Source organism: Primulina eburnea, chromosome 10, assembly GCF_022965805.1.
Source record: "Primulina eburnea isolate SZY01 chromosome 10, ASM2296580v1, whole genome shotgun sequence".
Classification (NCBI taxonomy): domain Eukaryota; kingdom Viridiplantae; phylum Streptophyta; class Magnoliopsida; order Lamiales; family Gesneriaceae; genus Primulina; species Primulina eburnea.
This window is the reverse complement of record NC_133110.1, coordinates 10,527,729-10,550,513: the sequence shown is the minus strand read 5'-3', so window position 1 is coordinate 10,550,513 and position 22,785 is coordinate 10,527,729. Positions and strand designations below refer to the sequence as shown.

General features: G+C 37.9%; 2 protein-coding genes across 2 annotated transcripts; one reads left to right on the top strand and one right to left on the bottom strand.

Annotated features, from left to right (window-relative positions):
• Window positions 1-2,742: 2,742 nt before the first annotated feature.
• LOC140842887 (uncharacterized) lies at window positions 2,743-3,474 on the bottom strand. Its single transcript, XM_073211091.1, has 2 exons — window positions 3,174-3,474; window positions 2,743-3,074 (listed from the first exon to the last, which is right to left on the bottom strand). The coding sequence occupies exons 1-2, from the start codon at window positions 3,472-3,474 to the stop codon at window positions 2,743-2,745; spliced, it is 633 nt and encodes a 210-aa protein (XP_073067192.1).
• A 9,442-nt stretch (window positions 3,475-12,916) lies between these two features.
• LOC140842886 (uncharacterized) lies at window positions 12,917-13,468 on the top strand. The gene has a single exon (XM_073211090.1). It carries the CDS (start codon window positions 12,917-12,919, stop codon window positions 13,466-13,468), a length of 552 nt encoding a protein of 183 aa, XP_073067191.1.
• The last annotated feature ends 9,317 nt before the right edge of the window (window positions 13,469-22,785 follow it).

Genomic DNA, 22,785 nt, shown 5'->3' with positions numbered 1-22,785 from the left:
GATATTCCCGCCCACGTTTTCAACGGTTCACTCTCTTTCGTCATTTCAAGTTTACCGTTCACGTTTTCAATGGATCCCTTACTAACTTTTCATCACGATCAATTCACATTGCTCAAAAATATTTCCCTTTAACTTTTAATTTCATAGAACATTCATGACTTTCCATATTATTTAATATTACCAAAAATGGCTCATATCATTCGTATACATCGAAATTGCCAACAATAACAAATACATGCAAATACGTTAAAACTTCTAAAAATAGCATATATCATGCATATACTTTAAAACTTATAAAATAAAATTTAAAATGATTTGGAATTCTTTTAGGAAGTTGCAAACCAACCTCGACTTTTCTCGAACTGATCGCACATGTTTCAACGATATACGTATCCGGACGACCTTAGACTTTGAACCAAGAAGACAAATAGATTTTAAAACTTTTAAAATACTCCAAAATATCCAGTATCTTGCTGGAAATTTAATCTTAGGTCCTACGTTTCAAAAACGACTCAATTTGATTACCGGATGAATAGTTTACCACCGTTTTCGCGTTTCCGGTAAAACAAATGACCAAACTACCCTCCTGACTAGAACCAACCCGAGACCAGACCTTTATTAACATCCTAAGACTCAATATAAGTTGGAGGAAGTCCCCAAACCCAAGCCAAAACCGAAACAAGGATTTAGAATTTAACCTAGGCTCACTTCGCTCCTATTTTGAGACGTTTGGGCAATTTACGACCTCGAACGGACTACGGCTCGAAACGACCTCAAACTAGGCTCTATACCCCTTCCGTACACACTAAATAAGACCATGATCAAGCCCATTTTGACACAGACCAGACGCTCAGCACACCAACCTCCCCACAACAGCCGCACGACGAACGCTTCTTCATGTGCAGCCGAAGAACCTCCTAGACTTTCTTAGGACCCTAAAAAACCTTCCAGACCATGGGTAGAATCCCATGCAGCCCCCATGGCTCAAGGAAGCTAAAGCCCGAACCCTTCCCACTTCTTGGTCTCTTACGATTGTGTGCAGGGACAGCAACCCCATGTGTTGGTTTGGCTCATCTATTGTCCTTACAAACATCTTCCTAATCGTCTAGACCAGCCCTTGAAACCATAGTTTTGAATCCTTCCCACAACAATTTAATAAACATAAAAAATCTTTTATGAAAACATGAAACGTACATGTAGGAAGCTTAAAACCATAATCCTCACAAGTTTTTCACAACAAATCAGATACATGCAATAATATGGAGTGAATGGTGCTTGAAAAAGGGTTAGAAAACATGCCTTGATCCTTATTTCTTACTAGATATGAGAGGAAGGTGCGACAAGAGACGAACTGGGTGCGAATTTTTCCTTCCTTGCTTGCTTCCTCTAGGTTTCGGCCTCCTAAGACTCTAGTGTGTGTGAGTGTGTGCTGATGGATAGGGGAAACTTGAATGAGGAGTTTGTGGTAGGGTATGATTCTTTTAAATAAGTTAATAGTGGGTTTAATTTACATGATGAGCCCTAATTATTTAATTAAATATTTCCTACTCTAAGCCCAATTAAGCAATTAATTAAATACTTAATTAATCTTTACTAAGAGTCCCAACAATATTTAAAAGTTTCTAATATTGCACGCCCGAAACTACTATTTTTCTTCGTAAAAGTTCGTTACTGATTAAATTCGTCCATTAATATAAATTAATTTCCGCTTTCCTAATTCAGACTTTCTAAATATAGAAATTTTTATTTATAAATTTCTAAAAATAGAAACTTTATTAAAATCGTCCCGATTCTCTTGCCTTTTCCGTGCATCGCGTATTCGACCACATACAGTTTACATTCATAACATGCGATTACACAATCATTGTTAAACCATGCAAATACTAAACATGCTTCTAGACCACTCATTTAAATAAATTTCAAATATTTTTTAATGCATGCATGTAGTTAGTGTGTTCGGGCGTTACAATTCCTTTCTCCTTAAATAGAATTTCTTCCTCGAAATTTTTTCTAGTCTTGATTATTGAAAAGCTTAGTCTCCCTCATTCACTTCATACTTAATCTGATTGGCTTAAGTTTTGCATCCTATCACACTTGTGCTGCGTATTCCGATACTCTGCCTTACTTTCTGGCATGTCAAACATTCAGACATAAAATGCAAGATGTCTTGCTTCACGCCCGACCACCAATACAATTGCTACAGATCCTTATACATCTTCGCGCTTCCAAGATGAATGGAGTACGGGGTGTATGATTTTCCTCCATAACAATCTCTCTCAGTGAATCTCCACTAGGAACCTAGAGTCGTTCTCGAAAATTATCACACTTAGCCCTCTTAATTTTCGGAGATATCATTTCAGCCTTTAAAGTTTTTAACTTTCTGCATTTCGGTCCTCAAAATCTCAAAAACTGCATTTCTTTCCCAATAAATTTTCGAGCTCAATTAGTTAGGCCTTAAACTTCTCGAAATTCATTGTTTGGTCCCTAAATTTTTTATTTCTTTACAATCGACACCCCAATTTCATTCCTCCATACTTAAGGCCAAAAATTATTAATTTGGTTCAATTATTCATTTAATTTATTAAAGCTTATATTTTATGCTCAATTTCTAAAATTTTCAATGTCATTTCTTAAATCCAGCTCAAGTAGGACATGCAACCTATTTTCCTCTATGTTCCTCATTTTACTAATCAATTCCGATAATCAAATTAATATTTTATGTATAAAAGCAATGTAAAATCATTAAACAACTTGGTTACCAGTAATCAAAGTCGTGTCTGGCTCTGCTTCAGCCTCCTTAGCATGAATGACGTATGCCCTACCAGTTGCAGGTGCCTGTAGCTTAGGGCAATTGAGGGAAATATGTCCTCGCTCTTCACATTTGAAGCACTTTCCAGAGAGACACTTGCCATAATGGTGGTGGTTGCATTCCTTGCACAAAGGCTTCACATCATTCTTTTGCGCCCCCAATTTCTGCTGACCCTGACCCTTGCTAGCCTCCATAAAAGGCTTCTTACTCTGCTGATTCGATTTTTGGGCACGGTTCCTCTTGCGCTGCACTTCAAACTCAATGTCTTTCAAATATTACTCAGACTTGAATTCATAAGTATTAGCAGTAGCATAATCAAAAGAACGCATCATCATAACATTATTATGAATGGTAGGTCGTAAACCATCCATGAAGTATCTAAGCTTCTCAGCAACATCCCTCGCAATAAGGGGTACAAAGTGACAACCCCTATCAAATTTATTCATAAATTCAGCAACATAAACGTCTCCCTGACGGAGAGTCATAAATTCCCTCTTCAATCGCCCTCTAACATCAGCAGTGAGGTATTTCTCGTAGAATATCTCTTTGAATCGATCCCAAGTAAGTGTAGCAATATTAACACCATGATCGGCTCCTTCCCACCATAAAGAAGAATCATCCCTAAACAGGTAAGTGGTACACCTCACACGGTCAGAATCCCCCATATTCAGATAGCGAAAGTGTACCTCGAGTTCACAAAACCAAGCCTCAGCAGCAAAGGGATCGGTGGTGCCAGAAAATTCCTTCGGCCTTAGCCTCTGGAACTGATCATATACGTCATGTTGTGGCCTAGGTGCCTACTGTCCCGACTTCTTCACTTGCCCTTGGTGATTTTCCTGCCCATGAGCTCTAGTAGTTCCCCATAAATGGCTTCTTATTTGGCTGAGAGCTCTGCCAGTGTTGTTGACTCTTGCGCTGCATCTCATAATCAATATCTTTCAAGGCTTGCTCAGCTTGGAATGCATAGTCAGTGGCAGCTGCATACTCTGCCGGTCGCATCATCATCACATCACGACATATAGTAGGTCGAAGGTCATCCATGTAGTGCCTTAATTTATCTGCAGCATCTATAGCAATGAGGGGCACAAAGTGACAACCTCTATCAAACTTCCTCACAAACTCGGCCACAGTCGTGTCCCCTTAGCGGAGACTCATGAACTCTCTCTTCAAGCATCTTCGGACGTCAGCAGTGAAGTATTTCTCATAGAATATTTCCTTGAATCGAACCTAAGTAAGTATAGCCAAATGAATCCATGTTCTGCCCCTTCCCACCAAAGGGAAGCACCATCTCTTAGCATATGTGTGGCACACCTAACATGGTCAACTCTCCCATATTCAGATATCGAAAGTGCACCCCCAGTGGTCGAATCCAACCCTAAGCAGCAAATGGATCAGTGGTGCTAGAAAATTCCTTGGGCATAGCCTCCGGAACTGATCATAAACATCGTGTTGTGGCCTTGGAGCTTGCTGAAACTGCTGCTCAAAGAAGCCTGCCATGCCCTCCAGTGCACGAATAGCAGCATCCCCATTACGAGGTGGGGGTGAATTCCCTTGACGATCCTCAATATTCTCAGATTGCCTATCAGTACTGGATGCGCATCTAGGAGACATTATATCTGAACATTTTCTCTGAACGTAACCAATATGCATTTAAATCTAAGTTTTCTAATCATGCAACATATACTTATATCTTTTTGAGCAACTTTAAGCATATATAACATTTATCCTTAAAAAGCTATTAAACATGTAACGTAATCGTACAATCCATGTAAACATGCATGTATCATCATAAAATCATGTAAAGCAATTAAACTTACAGATTTGAGGCTTGACGACTGAGCTTTCCGGAACTGACAGTGGCACAACTCTTTGCAGGAACATTCTCTGACACCAACTGAAATGTCCACTACTCGTTTTCTTAAAAAGTACTAGAAATATTTTTTAAAAAACTTTGGCCGAATATATATACATATATATAGACATATATTTTTAAATTAACTTTGCACAATCTTTAAAAATAAAACAACCAATTATATTGGAAAATTCAAAGGAAAGTAAGTCAAAACATAAATCATCAATCATTTACAAAACCTAAACACAACAATATTTCAAAATAAAACTAACTTTAACATTATCTCAAAAACCTCTCAAAAGCATCATAAAAGTCATAAAATCTTTAACGTAAACTTAAATCATCAACTTAATCTAAATGCGGAAAACTAGCGCTGGTCCTCGGGTTGTGTGCACCTTCAGTCCAGTAAGATCAACCATCAAATCCCTAAACAACATCAATATCATGATCACCTGTATCGAGCACACCTAGTGAGTCTATTAACTCAGCAAAGCGTAACCATGATAACAAGTAATACATATACAATCACAAGTAACAGTGAAAATACTTTTACTTAAAATACTTTTCATGAACATGCATAAACTTTAAACATTTTTCCATTCATCATAAGCATTTTCCTTCTCATCATATACGTATATGTTTCCCTTTTATTGAATTCAGATCGTTAATTGTGACTTTCGTATCAGCTGAAGGTCGATGGATCCATCTACGTGTAACCAGAGTATTGGGCGGCGGGAAAATCAGCGACAGTATTACTCGTCAACTGAGCCTTGGCATTACATATCATCGTATTAGTCTCAATCACTTTACCTCCTTCAACTAAAAATTAAAGCATATAAAAATCATTTTTTTTTAAACCGAACATGGAACTTATCTTTTAGAATTAACGTTTCATCATAAAATTTCATGAACATTTAAAATAAACATATTAACCTATTTTAGAGCATTCAAGGCACTTTCAGGACGTCTATCCTTTTTTTAGGTGTAAAATGACAGTTTTACCCATAGACTTAGAATTTCTCGATTTTGATTTTTTCTCACTTTCATTGACTCTAGACCATCCCAAATAATTATTTAAGCTTAAATTAAATCTCTAATATTTTTATTTAGCTTAAATTAGAGAATTTCAATTTTATTTTATATTTATTAATTCGTAAGGCGTTAAATCCCCGAATTAATTCAAACTTTAATATTTTAATCCCAAGTTTACACATATACCTTTTATACCTAAATTGCCCTCATGAACCATGAATAGACCCCCGTGGACCATGGTTAGACCCCTTAGCCATTTAAACTCAAGAACCGAACCCTAGCGAGAATCTTTCGAGCCATCTCGAGATTTCATCGAGCCATGCCCGAGCCAACTAGAGCCAAACTTTGACCAGAACACATATGGACCTTACTGACCAGCCTTGACCCCTCGAACCAGCCCCTAGCCCATGCTGCAGCCTCATGCCCGAACAAGAGCATGCACGATAGTTCTCTTGCGCCTAGGACTCCTACACATCGAGGGCTCCTTCCCCAAGCCACCACCCGAGCCCAGACCCTCGAGACCCTCCCTACACAACTCTTAGACCTAGCCTGGACCCCTTGGCCAAGCCGTGGTTCCCCTTTGCACGGCACAACCCTCGGTTGCATGGGAAGAGTCCCATCGCACATGGGCTCTTCCCCCGTTGTCGCGCTATAGTCCTAGCATGGCTAGGACTATTTCTCACCCCTAATCATGTCCAGCCCGAGCCCTAGTCGAGCCGCACGTGCTGCTCCTTACTAGCTGAACCCTTGTGCACAATTTTGTGAATTTCTGACCGAGCTTCCTCCTGCATGTCAAGCCCTTGCATCAGGCTGTCTAGGCCTTTAAACCCTCTTAAAATTGCCCCTTTTTATTTACCTAGGATGGCAGCCCCTTTATGCAACATATACATAAGTTTTAAATCATACAAACACGAGTTTTGATCATGTCAAAAACGAAAATAAAATATGGTAACCATTTTTTTCATGCAAACATAATTCAATTCAATAATATGGCGTGATAGATGAGAAAAAAGAGATTAAGGCGTGCCTTCGCCTATAATTTATACACGAAAACGTTTTGGCGATACGAAGAACGACGACGCAGAAAACCTTAGGCTGATTTTTCCTCAACTCCATGCCAAAATCCTCTCAAAACCTTCGTGTGTGTGTGTGTGTGTGTGTGTGGTCTTGTTGAGAGAGTCCTAGTTTGTGTAAGGGGAGTGGGGGACGTTAGTTATGGGGTTTAGGGTAAGGTTTGCTAGTTTTTATTTTAATTAAAACACATGGTGTAAGCTAAGACCATTAGTCTAGTATATTAGGCCCATTAAGCTCATTAATTAATATTTAAAATATTTTATTTATAAAAGGTTGTGGAAATATTAGTCGAGTTCTTAAAAAGTTCATATTTTCGTCGAAAATCGAATACTATTAAAAATTACGACTAAAATCACCTCAAAACACCTCCTTTTCAAAAATATTATATAGCATTAGTATTCTAAATAATTAAAAACATTATTTAATAAAAATATTTTCCTTTTTTTAGTCATCGGTCTCCGTTCTTCGATTATATATCGAATAACCTTTAAATAATACAATTTTATGCATCCTAACGATAAACCCTATTTTTAAACATGTACTCATGCATATCATAGTTAATTCATGTCATTAAAACTATTTAATTAGTTATTTTTCATTTTCCCTAGATTTGCATGCAGTTGAATTACATCATCTTATTTTTGGACATTACAAAATCACACGTCGTTGACTGTACTTTTGGAAGAAAGACTCTGGTTACAAGTTAATCTGATAGGTTTTGCCTCCGATATTGCAACACCTGGCTTGAACACCTATCTAGAATCAATGTGCTTTAACTCTGTAACTTCTAGAAATTTAAGTGCTCTGGAATATTTGGAAGCTGACGATGAAGAAATCACTCTAGAAAGTATACAAAAGATGTATGAGGAGTTATATGCTGGCTGGATAAAAAAAACAAGCTGAACACAACTCTCTCAAAAGATAATACTGAGCTAAATTCTGTAGTTGCCAAACTCGAAGTGATCTCAAGAAAAAAAAATTTGGAATTACGTCAAACCAAGGATGAAATTAAAAAGGCAACTGAAAAACTTTCTAAGTTCAACTCGAGTACATCCAAGCTTGATTCCATACCGATGATGGAAAAAGATAGTAAAACTAGATTAGGCTTTAAAAAATAGTGTGTTTGAAATTGGAGAATCATCAAAACCAACTGTATTTGTGAAAGAAAACATGGGTACATCGAAACCACTGTCAGTTACTTCACGACCAAGAGAACTCCATCAAAAAGCCAAGATGTTGCTCAAAAGCCGAAGCGAACGAAACGCTATTTTGTGTGTCATTACTATTACAAACCTAGTCATATGAAGCCCTACTATTTCAAGTTCAAGGAAGACCACATATACAACGAAGTAAATCGGATATTGTTGCCGAGAGTGTTGTACAACACCAACCGTAACACCTCCAAACATCGACCTTGAAAGGCTCCACAAGCGAAAAGTGACAACATACAATTAACTTGTGAGAAGGACAATCATTTATTCAAATTTCAAGGTGTCATAATCCAGGTTTATGTTACAAGTTCACCATAAAATTAAATTGAAAAGAATTGTGTTCAGAATTGAGAGTTAGGAGGAGGATTGTGAAGCCGATATATAACAATATTGGGCCACAAAAATTTGGTATATTTTGGGCCTTGGGCAGGATCCCTGCCCCAGGGCCGGCTCTGCTATCGGAAACAGGTCATACTTCATCCTCCAGCTTCTTTTTAGCCATTTTCTTGTTCCTTGGAGCTTGTAGAGTGCGATTCCCAATCTATTTGAGTACGTAGGAGCTTGATTCAAGGTACCTCCAAAAGCCTGGAGTTAATTTATACTTTTAAATTTAATTTTGTGTTCAATGATTGATATATGTCGTATTGTTGGTTTTGGTTAAGAGTTTGAAGACTTGGAGGTAAGTTCGGAAATTTTTGTTTATGTTCGAATTTTAGTCATGTGTTTAAATGAACTCTGAAATGCTTTGATTTGGAGTCTTGAGTTGATGGTCTAATTAAATTATATTAGCTATGTTTTATCTTCGAAATGATCCCAACCACTACAAAAAAATTGGGCCATTAGCGACGGTCAAACCGTCGCTAATTAGGCCTAGCGACGGTAAAGACGACGGTTTTATTAAACGTGACCAGAGGCCCCGTCGTCTTCTAAAGACGACGGTTTGGCTCCCCGTCGCTTATATTAGCGACGGTTTCTTGAAGAAGACCGTCGCTATATTAGCGACGGTTATTCTAAAAACCGTCGCCATTATAAGCGACGAACATTAAATACCGTCGCTATATGGAGCGACAGATTAAATAAAAAGACCGTCGCTATCTGAAGCGACAGTCTTTTAACAACCGTCGCTATTTTGTTCGGAGGTTTTTTAAAAAATCCCGCCGCATAAAAAGCGGCGGGATTTATCGCAAAAATCAAAATATAAACGGGGTGCGAAGATTCTGCGAAGATTTCTGCGAAGATTTGTGTGAAGATTTGTGCGAATATATAAACGGTATTTATAGTAAATTAATATATAAACAACGGTATTTATATATAGTAAATTAAAACCTGATTTGTGCGAAGATTTGCAGCTCCCACGTAGCGTTGGAAGATCGCATCGACAATCAAATCTACAACATAAATACGAAAAAATGTTAAGTACACAATAAAAAAATCGAAACAGAGAAAAAAATTGATAGAGTTCGAAAAAAAAACGAAACAGAGATGAAATCGTGTAAGAAATGTTCGGGGAGGGCTGATTATATACAAACATAGCGACGGGTTATTTAGGAACAGTCGCTATATAGCGACGAATATGAATAAAACCGTCGTTATATAGCGACTGTTATGAATTCACCGTCGTCATGTAGCGACGGTTTGTAGAAAACCGTCGCCAAACTAGATCGGCGACGGTTATTTCAAAACCGTCGCCGATTTAAAATCGGCGACGGTTGTCTTAAACCCGTCGCTATTATGACGACGGGTGTAAAGAAACTGTCGTTATAATAGCGACTATGTTTTTAAAAACCGTTGCTTATTCTATTTAGCGACCATTTACTCCAAACCGTCGCTATTTTAAAGCGACGGTCTAACTAGAACCGTCGTTATAATATTGCGACTGTTTCGTAAAACCGTCTCCATTTTTATTAATGGCGACGGGTAAAAAGACCGTTGCTTTAAATAACGACGGTTTTTGGAAACAGTCGCAATATGAGCGACGGTTTGTGAAAACCGGTCGCTAAATTGCGACGGTTTATTTAAAACCGTCGCTAATTTAGCGACCGTTATTCTAAAAACCGTCGCTATTTTAAACAAGCAACGGTTTATTAAATACCGTCGCTATATAGCGACGGTTAATTGAAAAACGTCGCTATATTAGCGACGATTTTATTAAAACCGTCGCTATGCTGTCCGTTTTTTTGTAGTGAACTATACAAAGTTAGAAAATCAAGTTATATTTCATTTCCAATTGGCACAACTTTATTAGAGAAAAAAACGAATTAGATATGAATTTAATGTTATCAAGTGACGAACCGAAAATATGTTTCACGGAGATTTTGTTTTGTGTGAATTAGCTTGTCGAAATGATTGAACTTCACTTCGACATCTTCTGATAAAATATGGGAAATTGAGTTAGAATTACAACCATTTATGTATGTATATTTTGAATAAGTATATATTGAATTATGACATTAAAACCGAGCCTATGTACGAGCTGAAAATGGTAAACATGTAAACTGGCAAATATTGTAATTTCATGAATTCTCATATATTTAATTGTATAGATCCTAGTTTTTTTTTATTTGAACTAAAAATATTTGTTTTGGGAATTTTAGAAAAAAAGTTTAGATATAAATTTGACGATTTGGATTTTGGGCTAAATAATTCAATTTTGAAACAAGATGAAAATGATAAACAAGTAAATTGGCAAAGTTGAGATTTTAAGGAATTCTTGGATTTTTTATTTTATAAATCCTAGTTTTGCGATATTTGAACTAGAAAAATTTGTTTTGGGAATTTTAGAACAAAGTTTCGATATAAATTCGTCCAGTTGGATGTTGAGCTAAATAATTCAACTTTGAAGACTTAGAAATACTATTTGAATTATTTAAGCTAGTGTGAAAAATTTGACGAGTTTAAATAGCTAGTTGTGAATTTGTAAGAATATAACAACTTTGAATATTTTAGAATATCAATTGAACTATTCAAGCTGTTGATTTTTTATGAATTTCTCCAGTCTTTGAATATTTTAAATAATATAGGCCAAGGCGATGACATGGAAATTTGATTATTAATTGTTGTGTTTGTATATGTATGTAACAATTCGTTAACATATGACGGTAAGACATAAATTATCTTTTATGAGTATTTATGTTTTATTATGTGTAGTTATCTTATTTGTATTATTTATTGTTTCTAAATTCCTCAGTGGATTTAATTTTCCTTTTTTGTTATATATTATGGAATTTGGAATATGACATGACATTTATGATATACATCTTGAGCTCTATCGTTCTTGTTTATTCTATATTGTTTTATGTAACTACTCGACACTTGTTATTTATCTCGAGATCATATTGCAACTAATATAACTTTTATCGTTACACCCGACACTATAGATACAATTGTGCATTCCTGCCAATGTGCACAGTCCTTCGGGTTGTATTATCTGGTTCTATTAAGTTTGTGTCATTCCATTGTATCGTTTGATATCTGTCGTGAGCGGAGTCCTGGGTGTTTGTCTTAGCATAACACGGAGTATCTCACTCGGCATGACAGTTTAGCAGTATGACAATGTAGCTCCCTTGTGTGCTGTTGCTCGAGAATAATTATTGTTGTTATAATAACATTTATTGACTGTAGTTATCCACTTATTATTGAGTACAGTTGCATGCATTTCATATTTCATTTTATAGATATGTTTATGCATGATTTAGTTTTATTATTATTGTTATTTAATACAAAAAACCTAACATCGGTTATTTCTGGTGGGGCTATTGTGGCTGCTCTTTGAGCACCATGGTAGGTCACTGATGAGGTTGGATCGAGTCATCAAGAATCCTAAATATTTATTTGTATTATGGAGCCGTTATATATTTACCAAGGAGATGACCATATTATTTGTATTATATTTGGGAGTTTTGTGTCATTGTGTGGTTTAATTCATGTTTTTCTCAAGCACTGATCGGCCCTCATATATTATCACCTAAACCGCCCAAGATTTGACTCCAGACCTTAATCCTCTTCCTTCTCGACATTATCAGCTTCATAGCTACCCAAGACGGCAGCCCCCTTGCACCTAAATCACAAAAAACGTGAGTAAGAAACCATAAAGTGCATGATTCGTGTCTGAAAGGAATTAAATTCCTTGATATAATTTCCTTATTAATATCTCTAATGTTTTGTCTTTCTAGACTTGAGAATAATCTCTAATTTATGATGCGATCTCGTGTAGATTTGGGAGCCATAATATCTTTGATATATGGAATCTTATATCTTGAAGATATGAGATCTTTGTTTTTGAAGGAGTTTTTTTCTAATAAAACTCTGTGGGTGCTTTAATAGGTGAGGTGAGAAAAAGAGGAGTGGGCGACATACGAAGGAGTTTGAAGAGCTTTTCGAGACTGTAGCCATCTCGTGATTGATAACGTGTTGCTGTGAAGTGCTGCCAACATCCGAAGACAACACCTAATCACAGTGTTGATTAGTGTGTTGAGTGTTGAAGACTTTTGTCACTTCTCGGTTGATGCATCCGATATAGTTTTGTTATACGGTTTGTTAGAGGTGTAGGATGCAATTTGTTACTCGCCTTTATAAGGAAGTTGTTTGATTCTTTCACTAGTATTGGTTTTTTTGTAAACTTACAAGTTTTTCTAGTGAATTATTTTGCCCTGAGGCACCGCACAAGTATTTGATACTTGTGCATAATTTATATCTAGTCTCTCTTATTATTATCGTTATTCCAGCTACGTATAGGTGTGTTAAAATTATAACTTCCGCTGCATATTGTCGTGGGTGTTACAACACCTACGCACAACACCTATATTCTGAAACACACAACACTCACTCTCAACTCACACATACACTGTGGAAACAGAACTTTCAATTGGTATCAGAGCCTCCACTTGACGCTACTAGGTGAGATCCTGTTTTGTTTTGTTTTCAGAGTGAAAAGGAATTATGGAAGGATCAACAAATACTGTTTTTAGGCCTCCCGTGTTGGATGGATCAAACTATGCATTGTGGAAAGTAAAGATGAGGGTTTTTATTAAATCCATTGATGAAAGAGCTTGGCAACGTGTACTTGATGGTTGGAGTCCACCAAAACTCGAGGATGCTGATGGAGACACACGGCTCAAACCTGAAAGTACATGGACTGTCGATGAAGTGCAAACTTCAAACTTTAATTCCAAGGCTCTCATTGCTATATTTTCATCTGTTGACACAAGGATGTTTAACTTAATCACCACTTGTGTATGCGCCAAAGATGCTTGGGAGATACTCCAGAAGCACTGTGAAGGATCCGCAAGTGTGCGTAAAACTAGGCTAAGGATGGTGACATCAAAGTTCGAAAGTTTGAGAATGAAGGACAAGGAGTCTATTCTTGAGTATGACTGCCGGTTGAGACAACTCTCAAATGAATCACATGGCCTAGGAGATCCCATACCAAATGAAAGATTGGTGAACAAGGTTCTAAGATCTCTTCCTGAGAGATTCAATGTCAAAGTCTGAGCTATTGAAGAATCTAAAGACACTTCAACGATCAACTTGGATGAACTAATGAGTTCTCTCAGAACTTTTGAGATGAATCTTGATCTACAAAGGAAGGATAAAGGGAAGACAATAGCCTTTGAAGCCTCAACCGAATCTTATGATGAAATCCTTCAAATATCTAAAGAGGTGGATAAGTCTGATTTAGGTGAAGAATCGATCTCACTTTTTACTAAGAAATTTGGTTATTATTTGAAGACTATGAGAGAAAAGAAGAAAATTGGACAAAAATCTGAGCTGCCCAATAACTCCACTTTTGCAAAAGCTCAAAAGTTTACTCCTATGAAAGGACAGTTTCGACCAAAGACCGAAGTGCAAATCCAATCTAATGTCAGAAATCTGGACTCTGTACAATGTAGAGAGTGTTCGGGATATGGACACTATGCCAATGAGTGTGCCAATCGACTTAGGAAAAACAAAGGCATGACTGTCACCCTGAGTGATGAAGATTCTGATGATGATCAAGGATCAAGTGAATCTGAAAATCACACATCGTTATCTTCTGTGATCAAAGAAAAACGCTCAATGCAAATCAATCCTTTGGGTGTTGCCACCGGTGTTGCAATACTTGGCCGCAACACCTCTTCGAATTCAGTATGTCTTAAATCTACAACCCTTGCGGAGGCAAGTGAGTCTGAAACTCAAGAGGTAGATGATGATGAAGTCACTCTAGAAAGTGTGTAGACGATGTACGAAGAATTATATGAAGACTGGATCAAAAGAACTAAAGGAAATGCAATTCTATCCAAAGAGAATGCTGAGCTAAAGTCACAAATTTCACGACTTGAAGTAATCTTAAGCAAGAAAGATTTGGAATTATGCAAAGTCAAAGAGGAACTTGGAGAAGCAACTCAGATTCTTGCCAAGATGAATTCAAGTTCATCCAAACTTGACTCACTTTTGATGACTGAACAGAATGACAAAGCTGGACTTGGTTATCCGAATAGTCTGTTCGAAATTGGAGAATCTTCCAATACTGAGAGAAAACCAACTGTTTTTGTCAAAGGAAGTGTTGAAACCTCAAATGCTACACAAACTGAAAAAGGTACTCCATCTAAAAGGCAAATATCTACCAAGAAGTCCGAATCCAGAAAACGTCACTTTATCTGCCACTATTGTTTTAGACCTGGTCATATCAAACCCTACTGCTTCAAACTGAGAGATGATTACAAGAGATGAGAATCAGATCATGTGTTGCCACCGGTGTTGCATAACACCCGGCGCAACACTACCAACAGAAAACCGACAGTAAAAAGGGTTTGGGTAACAAAGGCTAAGATTCAATGTTCCGTTATTTATACTTCATTAAAGACTAACATTGCAGGAATATGATACTTTGACAGTGGCTGTTCACGCCACATGACAGGTTCTAAAGACCATTTGATTGACTATGTTGAACTGAGGATTGGTCATGTGACGTATGGTGGTGGTGCTAAAGGAAGAATTGCTGGCAAAGGAACCTTGAATGTTGATGGACTACCTAATCTACACAATGTGCTTTATGTCGAAGGGCTTAACTCAAACTTAATAAGCATAAGCCAACTTTGTGATGACGGTTTGCATGTTAAGTTTGACAAAGACAATTGTGAAGTGTTTGATAATGCTAATACTCGTATTTTGACAGGTACAAGGTCTGCTGATAATTGTTATCAACTTGGAGAAGATTTATTATGCAATCATTCAAAGGTGAGCGAATTAAACTTGTGGCATCAAAAATTGGGACATGCAAACTTCAAGACATTAAAGAATCTTGGTAAGTACGATGCTGTGAGAGGTATGACTAATTTATCCTCTGGAATTCCGTATGTTTGTGGTGCATGTCAAAAAGGTAAGCAAACACGTGTTCCCCATCAAGTGTTGCAACACTTTGGGACAACACGGTGTCTTGAACTCTTGCACATGGATCTTATGGGTCCAATGGAAGTGGAAAGTCTTGGAGGTAAGAAGTATTCATGTGTTTGTGTGGATGATTTCTCTCGCTTTATTTGGGTAAGATTTCTTAGAGAAAAATCCGATACATTTGATGTTTTCAAGAAATTACATGCTAAGATTACTAATCTACATAATCTGAGGGTTGGTAAGATAAGGACCGACCATGGTAAAGAATTTGAAAACTCACACTTTGTATCATTTTGTGAAAAGAGAGGGATAACTCATGAATTTTTGGCCCCTAAGACTCCTCAAGAAAATGGAATAGCCGAAAGGAAGAATAGGACACTGCAAGAAATGGCTAGGGTCATGTTAAGTTCAAAGAATATTTCAAAGAGATTTTGGGCCGAGGCCTTGAACACAGCATGTCATATTTCAAATCGTGTGTACTTAAGGAGTGGTTCTACTATGACATCCTATGAAATCATCATGGGAAAGAGGCCGAACCTCGAGTATTTTCATGTCTTTGGGTGTGTATGTTATGTTTTGAATGACTGAGACCATCTTGCAAAGTTTGACTCTAAAAGTGACAAATGTTTATTCGTTGGTTATTCATCTAATAGTCGTGCCTATCGCGTGTATAATCTGAGAACAAGAACGACTATGGAGTCTATTAATGTTGTTTTTGATGATCTTGCAGATCTAACGGGAAAATCAATCGAGGATGATATTGATGGGCTGCTGAACGAAAGTGAGACACTGCCTAACATTGATGTTGCACCCGGTGTTGTAACACCGGAGACAACACCTGCACTGGCAGAATCAACTGATGAACTAGGAAAGTATACTGAGAATGATGACAGTGTAACCGATGAAGAGATTGATATTCCCAGCAATGTTCAGAAAAATCATCCATTATCTCAGATCATTGGAGAAACATTTGGAGGAATGCAAACGAGAAGAAAGGAGAAGGTAGACTATCGCAAAATGATGGGACTAGTATGCATGACGTCCGTGTACTCTCAAGTAAGTCACTCTTGTTTTGTGTCACTCATGGAACCCAAAAATATAAATGAAGCCTTAAAAGATGAATTTTGGGTTGATGCAATGCATGAGGAACTTGAACAATTTGTTAGGAATGATGTGTGCGATTTGGTTCCCAGACCTGATAATATGAATGTTATTGGAACCAAATGGATCTTTAAAAACGAAACTGATGAATCTGGAATTGTTGTGAGAAATAAAGCTAGGCTAGTGGCTCAAGGATATACTCAAATTGAAGGAATTGATTTTGATGAAACGTTTGCCCATGTTGCCCGGATTGAATCGGTTAGACTTTTACTTGCTATTGCATGCCACATGGACATAAAATTATATCAAATGGATGTGAAAAGTGCCTTTTTGAATGGCATCTTGAAAGAAGAAGCTTATGTAAGCCAACCTAAAGGATTTGAAGATCCACACCACCCGAACCATGTCTACAAGTTGAAGAAAGCACTTTATGGACTTAAACAAGCTCCAAGAGCTCGAGCATGGTATGGAAGGCTTACTGAATATCTGCTTGACTTAGGCTTCAAAAGAGGTGAGGTTGATAAAACTCTTTTTATTCAAAAATAGAAGCATGATATTCTTGTGTGTCAAATTTATGTGGATGACATCATTTTTGGTGCTTCTTCTCAAAAGCATGTTGATGAATTTGTTAAATGCATGTCTACCACATTTGAAATGAGCATGGTAGGAGAATTAAGTTTCTTTCTTGGATTGCAAATTAAACAAATGCATGATGGTATCTTTCTATGTCAATCCAAGTATGCCAAGAATTTGGTGAAAAAATTCTCTACTGAGAACACTAAGCACATAAAAACACCAATGGGGTCGACTGAAAAATTGTCCAAAGACGATGTTGCGGCAGGTGTTGACAACACCCAGTATCGCAGCATCATAGGCAGTCTTCTTTACTTAAGTGCAAGTCGTCCCGACATCATGTTTAGTGTTTGTTTGTGTGCTAGGTACCAGGCTGATCCTAAAGTCACTCATCTAAAGGCTGTCAAAAGAATTTTGAGATATATATCTGGAACAGTTGACTTAGGTCTATGGTACACCAAAGAAACAAACACCAATTTAGTGGGCTTTAGTGATGCTGACTGGGCTGGAAACTTAGATGATAGGAAAAGTACCACGGGTGGGTGTTTTTATCTTGGTAACAATCTGGTGTCATGGTATAGTAGAAAGCAAAATTGTGTGTCTTTGTCCACTGCTGAATCTGAGTATGTTGCAGCCGCTAGTTGCTGCTCACAACTTCTGTGGATGAATCAAATGATTAAAGATTATGGATTCAACAGTGACACCTTAATTGTATACTGCGACAATTCAAGTGCAATTGATATTTCAAAATATCAGTGCAACACTCTCGAACGAAACACATTGACATTAGACATCATTTTATTCGAGATTTGGTTGAAAAGGGTATGATTCGAATGGAATTTGTTGGAACTGAGAACCAACTGGCTGATATCTTTACAAAACCATTGGATTTTGAGAGATTTTCCAATCTTAGGAAGTCTCTCAGCTTGTGTACACAATGATCACTCACGGATGTTGTCCTCGGTGTTACAACACCTGTGGACAACACTCAGCATGCATGTGCATTTTATTTTTAGGATGCTAGACATATTGCATACATCTTGTTCTGTGTGAAGCCTGTACAAGTGAAGGATACTGAATGGTGCGCTCTCAGTTGTGAATCAAACTTTCTATCGAAATTCTCTAAAGTATGGAGTATGCTCAATCTAAGTCGTAAAGATGTTGAGGATGTTCATGTACTACATGGTAATGTCCAAAATAGACAATGACTTAGAAAATTCTTGAGCAATGAGGCGAAAAATAGAAAGAGGAGAAGAATTTAAAAAAAAAATGGAACAAAAACATTGTTTAGAAGAAAATGGAAAAAGCTACCTAGAGGAGTCCAATGAAGACCGTTCTTCTAGTGTGGGAGCTACCACTTCTAAGTCAAAATCCAGATGGAAAAAGCTACCTAGAGGAGTCCCATGAAGACCGTTTTTCTAGAGTGGGAGCTACCATGTCTGAAATAAAAATGTTTAAGAAAGTTTGAGTCCAACTTGTGAGTGTTGCCAAGAGGTGTTGCCAACACCTAACTACAGACTGATCACAGTTTGATCACATGCGTGTATATTTCATTTTTGATCATATTTTAGGCATAAACTTAAGTCATTCATACTACTGCTTTGTGAATTCATCATGACCAGTGGGCTACCAGCTTTTAATTCATGAAATTTGAAAAATAACCTAACCAACTTAATTTTGGAATACCTTGATATCTAACGGTTAGTGGGGTTAATTCGATGTGGCGTTTCATCCTGCCTGATCTTTTTGAAAGAATGATTACACTGTCTCAGAAAGTTACCGTTGGAGTAAAAACAGATTTGGAAAGATGCCGGAGTTGCGACTCATCAAAATGTTACCGTTGGAGGGGTGTGCATAAATATTTAGGGATAAATAAGGAACAACTTTACGGCGTACTATTTTCCCTCATATTCTAAAATCTCTCCTACCCTAACTATTTGGTTTCTTTTTCGCGCAAAAGTATCTGTGATCTTCGTAAATTTCTGTCTTCTTCGAACTTCCCTACTTTGTTGTTCTCTCTTTCGCAGATGGCTGGCTTTGATCCTCAAGACATTAGGAGTGAAATGGCTGCAAGCATGGGCGTCAAATCACCTGACACAACACCCAAAGCCGCAACCGATGTTGTGGGCATGGAAATTGTGGTTGTACCAGAAGAACCAATCCCGTTGGAAATGATCGCTCCTGGTGAACCTGGGAACGAAATCAATGTCGAGGATCCCCCAAATTTTTAGGCCGTGAATAGAGCCTTCCCCCCTGCACCTATGCGCCGAAGGTCGAAAAGACAAGCAGGGTTCGATCCTGACTTTGTCCCTACCAAGAAACCAAGGGCATCCACCGTCCCATTTATTCTGGACCCTGATTTCTCATCTGGAGACGACTCCAATGATGATGACTTTGAGTTGGTGGCTCGCCCCAAACCACCTGCTGCTGCTAAGGAATCTGGTTCTACTTCCGGTAGTCAAAAACCAAACCCCATCACGGACTCTCATGAAGCTGCAGAAGAACAATCTCCTGGTGAACCTGGAGATGATGAACAATCTTTGGCAGAGTTTCTTGCTCAGCTCAAAGAAGATAAGGCCGCCCGAAAACAAATGGCTAAGGAGGATGAACCTGACTCGGAAATGATGAAGGAATTCGAGCAAAATCGGCCTGGTGCCTCTGATGACTCCTCCTCATCGTCTGTATCTGACTTTAAATTTGAAGAACAAGGTGATGATGCATCTGAGGACATTGACTCTGAATCTAGCGAGTCTTCTGAAGATGATGCTACTGATGCTGCTGCCGGTGTTGAAGTGGATGTTGACAACACCGAGCACAACATTGACTCTGCTGACTATGATGTGAGTAAGTCTTTTTCCCCCAAATTTTATTCTGAGCATGCCCTGGCACTATGGCTGCTGTTCGTTCAGAGAGAGTTGGTTGAGGAGAAAAATATTGATGTCACTGCCTATGGGAAATACAACCTGGTTGAGTTTCTCAAAAACAGAAAGTTGCTATCCACAGTCACCACTGTTATGCCCTACTGTCGCCGTGTGGTGTTAGAATTCTACTGCAATCTTCTGCGCAGTGTTGGACATGAGGAATCGGTGAAATATGGGCGAGTGTTTGTTCGGGATCATATCTACAAGTTCTCTCCATCGGTAATCAATGAATTCTACAACACTCCGGATCTTGAGGAAGCTGATGAGGATCTTGACATACATGCTGTCACATCTGTGCTCACCGGAGGTGTGTTCCAAGTATTCCCCGACTACCCCAAGAAGCTGAGCGCCGCTAATCTCACGTCCTTCTACTCTGTCCTACATAAGACCTCCATTTGGAATTGGACCCCGTCAACAAATTCCACCACTGTGACCAGATCTCAAGCCCTGGTCTTGTTTAATATTGGCACTGGAAGGCCCTTTAATTTTGGGAGGTTGGTGTTCAGGACAGCATTACAATATGCTGAAGGGGACTTCAAGAAGACTAAGCTACCATATCCCTCACTGATCTATAGGATCTTGGAGTCTCAAGGGTTCATTAGGGACATTGATGAAGATCTCTGCCTTGTTAGAGACTCCCTGAAGATTTCTCCTGTGTATTTTAAAGGCAACAGACAGATTGATCTGTCTTGGGTGACTTCCAGTGTTGCTCCGGATGTTGACAACACTACTGATGCAACATCGGAATCTCTGCCTGACTTGACTAGCCTGCCCCCTGCACCTCCTCCTGGTTATGTTACATTATCTCTCTCCTACATTCGCGAGCAGATTGCCTATGGTCGGCAACAAATTGCAAATGCCAAAGCGACCATTGATCATTACGAACATCAAGTGGCAGATTATGAGCTTCTACTTGCTGCGAGTATCCATTCTGGACAAAAAGGGGGAGATAATACAGCCGGCACCAGTGGAGCTAACCTGACTGATAATGATGATGATGGCAGTAACAATGGAGAATGAGAGTTTGAGATAGTTTGAGTTTTTTTGTGGCTGTAGTTTTGTTTTATGGCTGTAGTTATTAATAAGTATTTGCATTTTCTCTAATGTTAACTTTCCCTAGAAAATGTTAACTTTCCCTAATTACTGAACTGTTTTTCGATGTTGTGATTCGAGTGCTGTAACTTCTAACATACAACACTGATGTTTGATTTCAGGAAAGGTTTACCGGTCGAATTCAGGGGGAGTCAACTAAAGTTGGCTGAGTCATTGATCGACTAATTCAGGGGAAGTTGAGCTGTATAACTATGTTGGGGTGTTTTGTCCAGAAAGGCAAAAAGGGGGAGATTGAAAGGAATTAAATTCCTTGATATAATTTCCTTATTAATATCTCTAAAGTTTTGCCTTTCTAGATTTGAGAATAATCTCTAATTTATGATGCGATCTCGTGTAGATTTGGGAGCCATAATATCTTTGATATATGGAATCTTATATCTTGAAGATATGAGATCTTTGTTTTTGAAGGAGTTTTTTTCTAATAAAACTCTGTGGGTGCTTTAATAGGTGAGGTGAGAAAAAGAGGAGTGGGCGACATACGAAGGAGTTTGAAGGGCTTTTCGAGACTGTAGCCATCTCGTGATTGATAACGTGTTGCTGTGAAGTGCTGCCAACATCCGAAGACAACACCTAATCACAGTGTTGATTAGTGTGTTGAGTGTTGAAGACTTTTGTCACTTCTCGGTTGATGCATCCGATATAGTTTTGTTATACGGTTTGTTAGAGGTGTAGGATGCAATTTGTTACTCGCCTTTATAAGGGAGTTGTTTGATTCTTTCACAAGTATTGGTTTTTTTGTAAACTTACAAGTTTTTCTAGTGAATTATTTTGCCCTGAGGCACCGCACAAGTATTTGATACTTGTGCATAATTTATATCTCGTCTCTCTTATTATTATCTTTATTCCAGCTACGTATAGGTGTGTTAAAATTATAACTTCCGATGCATGTTGTCGTGGGTGTTACAACACCTACGCACAACACCTATATTCTGAAACACACAACACTCACTCTCAACTCACACATACACTGTGGAAACAGAACTTTCAGTGTCAAACCTTTGCAAAAATGGCACCACATGATAAATCAAAGGAGTTCTCATGCATATACATATATATCAGCATACATAGCATGAATGATGAGAAAAAGAGTGATACAAGGCGTGCCTTAATGTTTTGTTCAAACAAGACTCAATAAAAATTTAGATCGTGATACAACGATCCTCCTGTAAAAGGCTACCCTCAATCTCATTACCCATTTCATTGACTGGTTCTCGCCTATGAAAGTTATTAATCCATGATAAGTTGAAACATTTTTAATACATAGCTTACGACTCAAAAAAATTATAATCAAATCTTCAATTCTGAGACTCATGAGAATAAGATTAGGTAATTCACAGTGAAATAAGTGATTAGCAAGAGTTCCGTTCAGTATGAACTCTGCCACAAGCATTCTTTCCTCACCTTTGATGCAAAATCCAATCAGATTTTCCAATCTCTCACTTCTTAGATTTCCAATTTCTTTAGCTTCATCCTTCATAATCCAACAAAAAGATAAGGAGAAAATACTATATATCCTATTTCTCCAACACAAGACTTGTCAAAAAATGTATGATTGTGATTCAAATTACTTGCTGACCAAGTACTTGAATCATACAAACAAATAACACTGCTAAGCCAAAGTCCAGAAACCAAGTATCAAGCACACATAAGTTGCATTAAGTAAACATTTGCGCCATATCCGAACCAAAACTCGAATTAAATCTAGCGGACAAAAACCTCACCTAGGCAGCC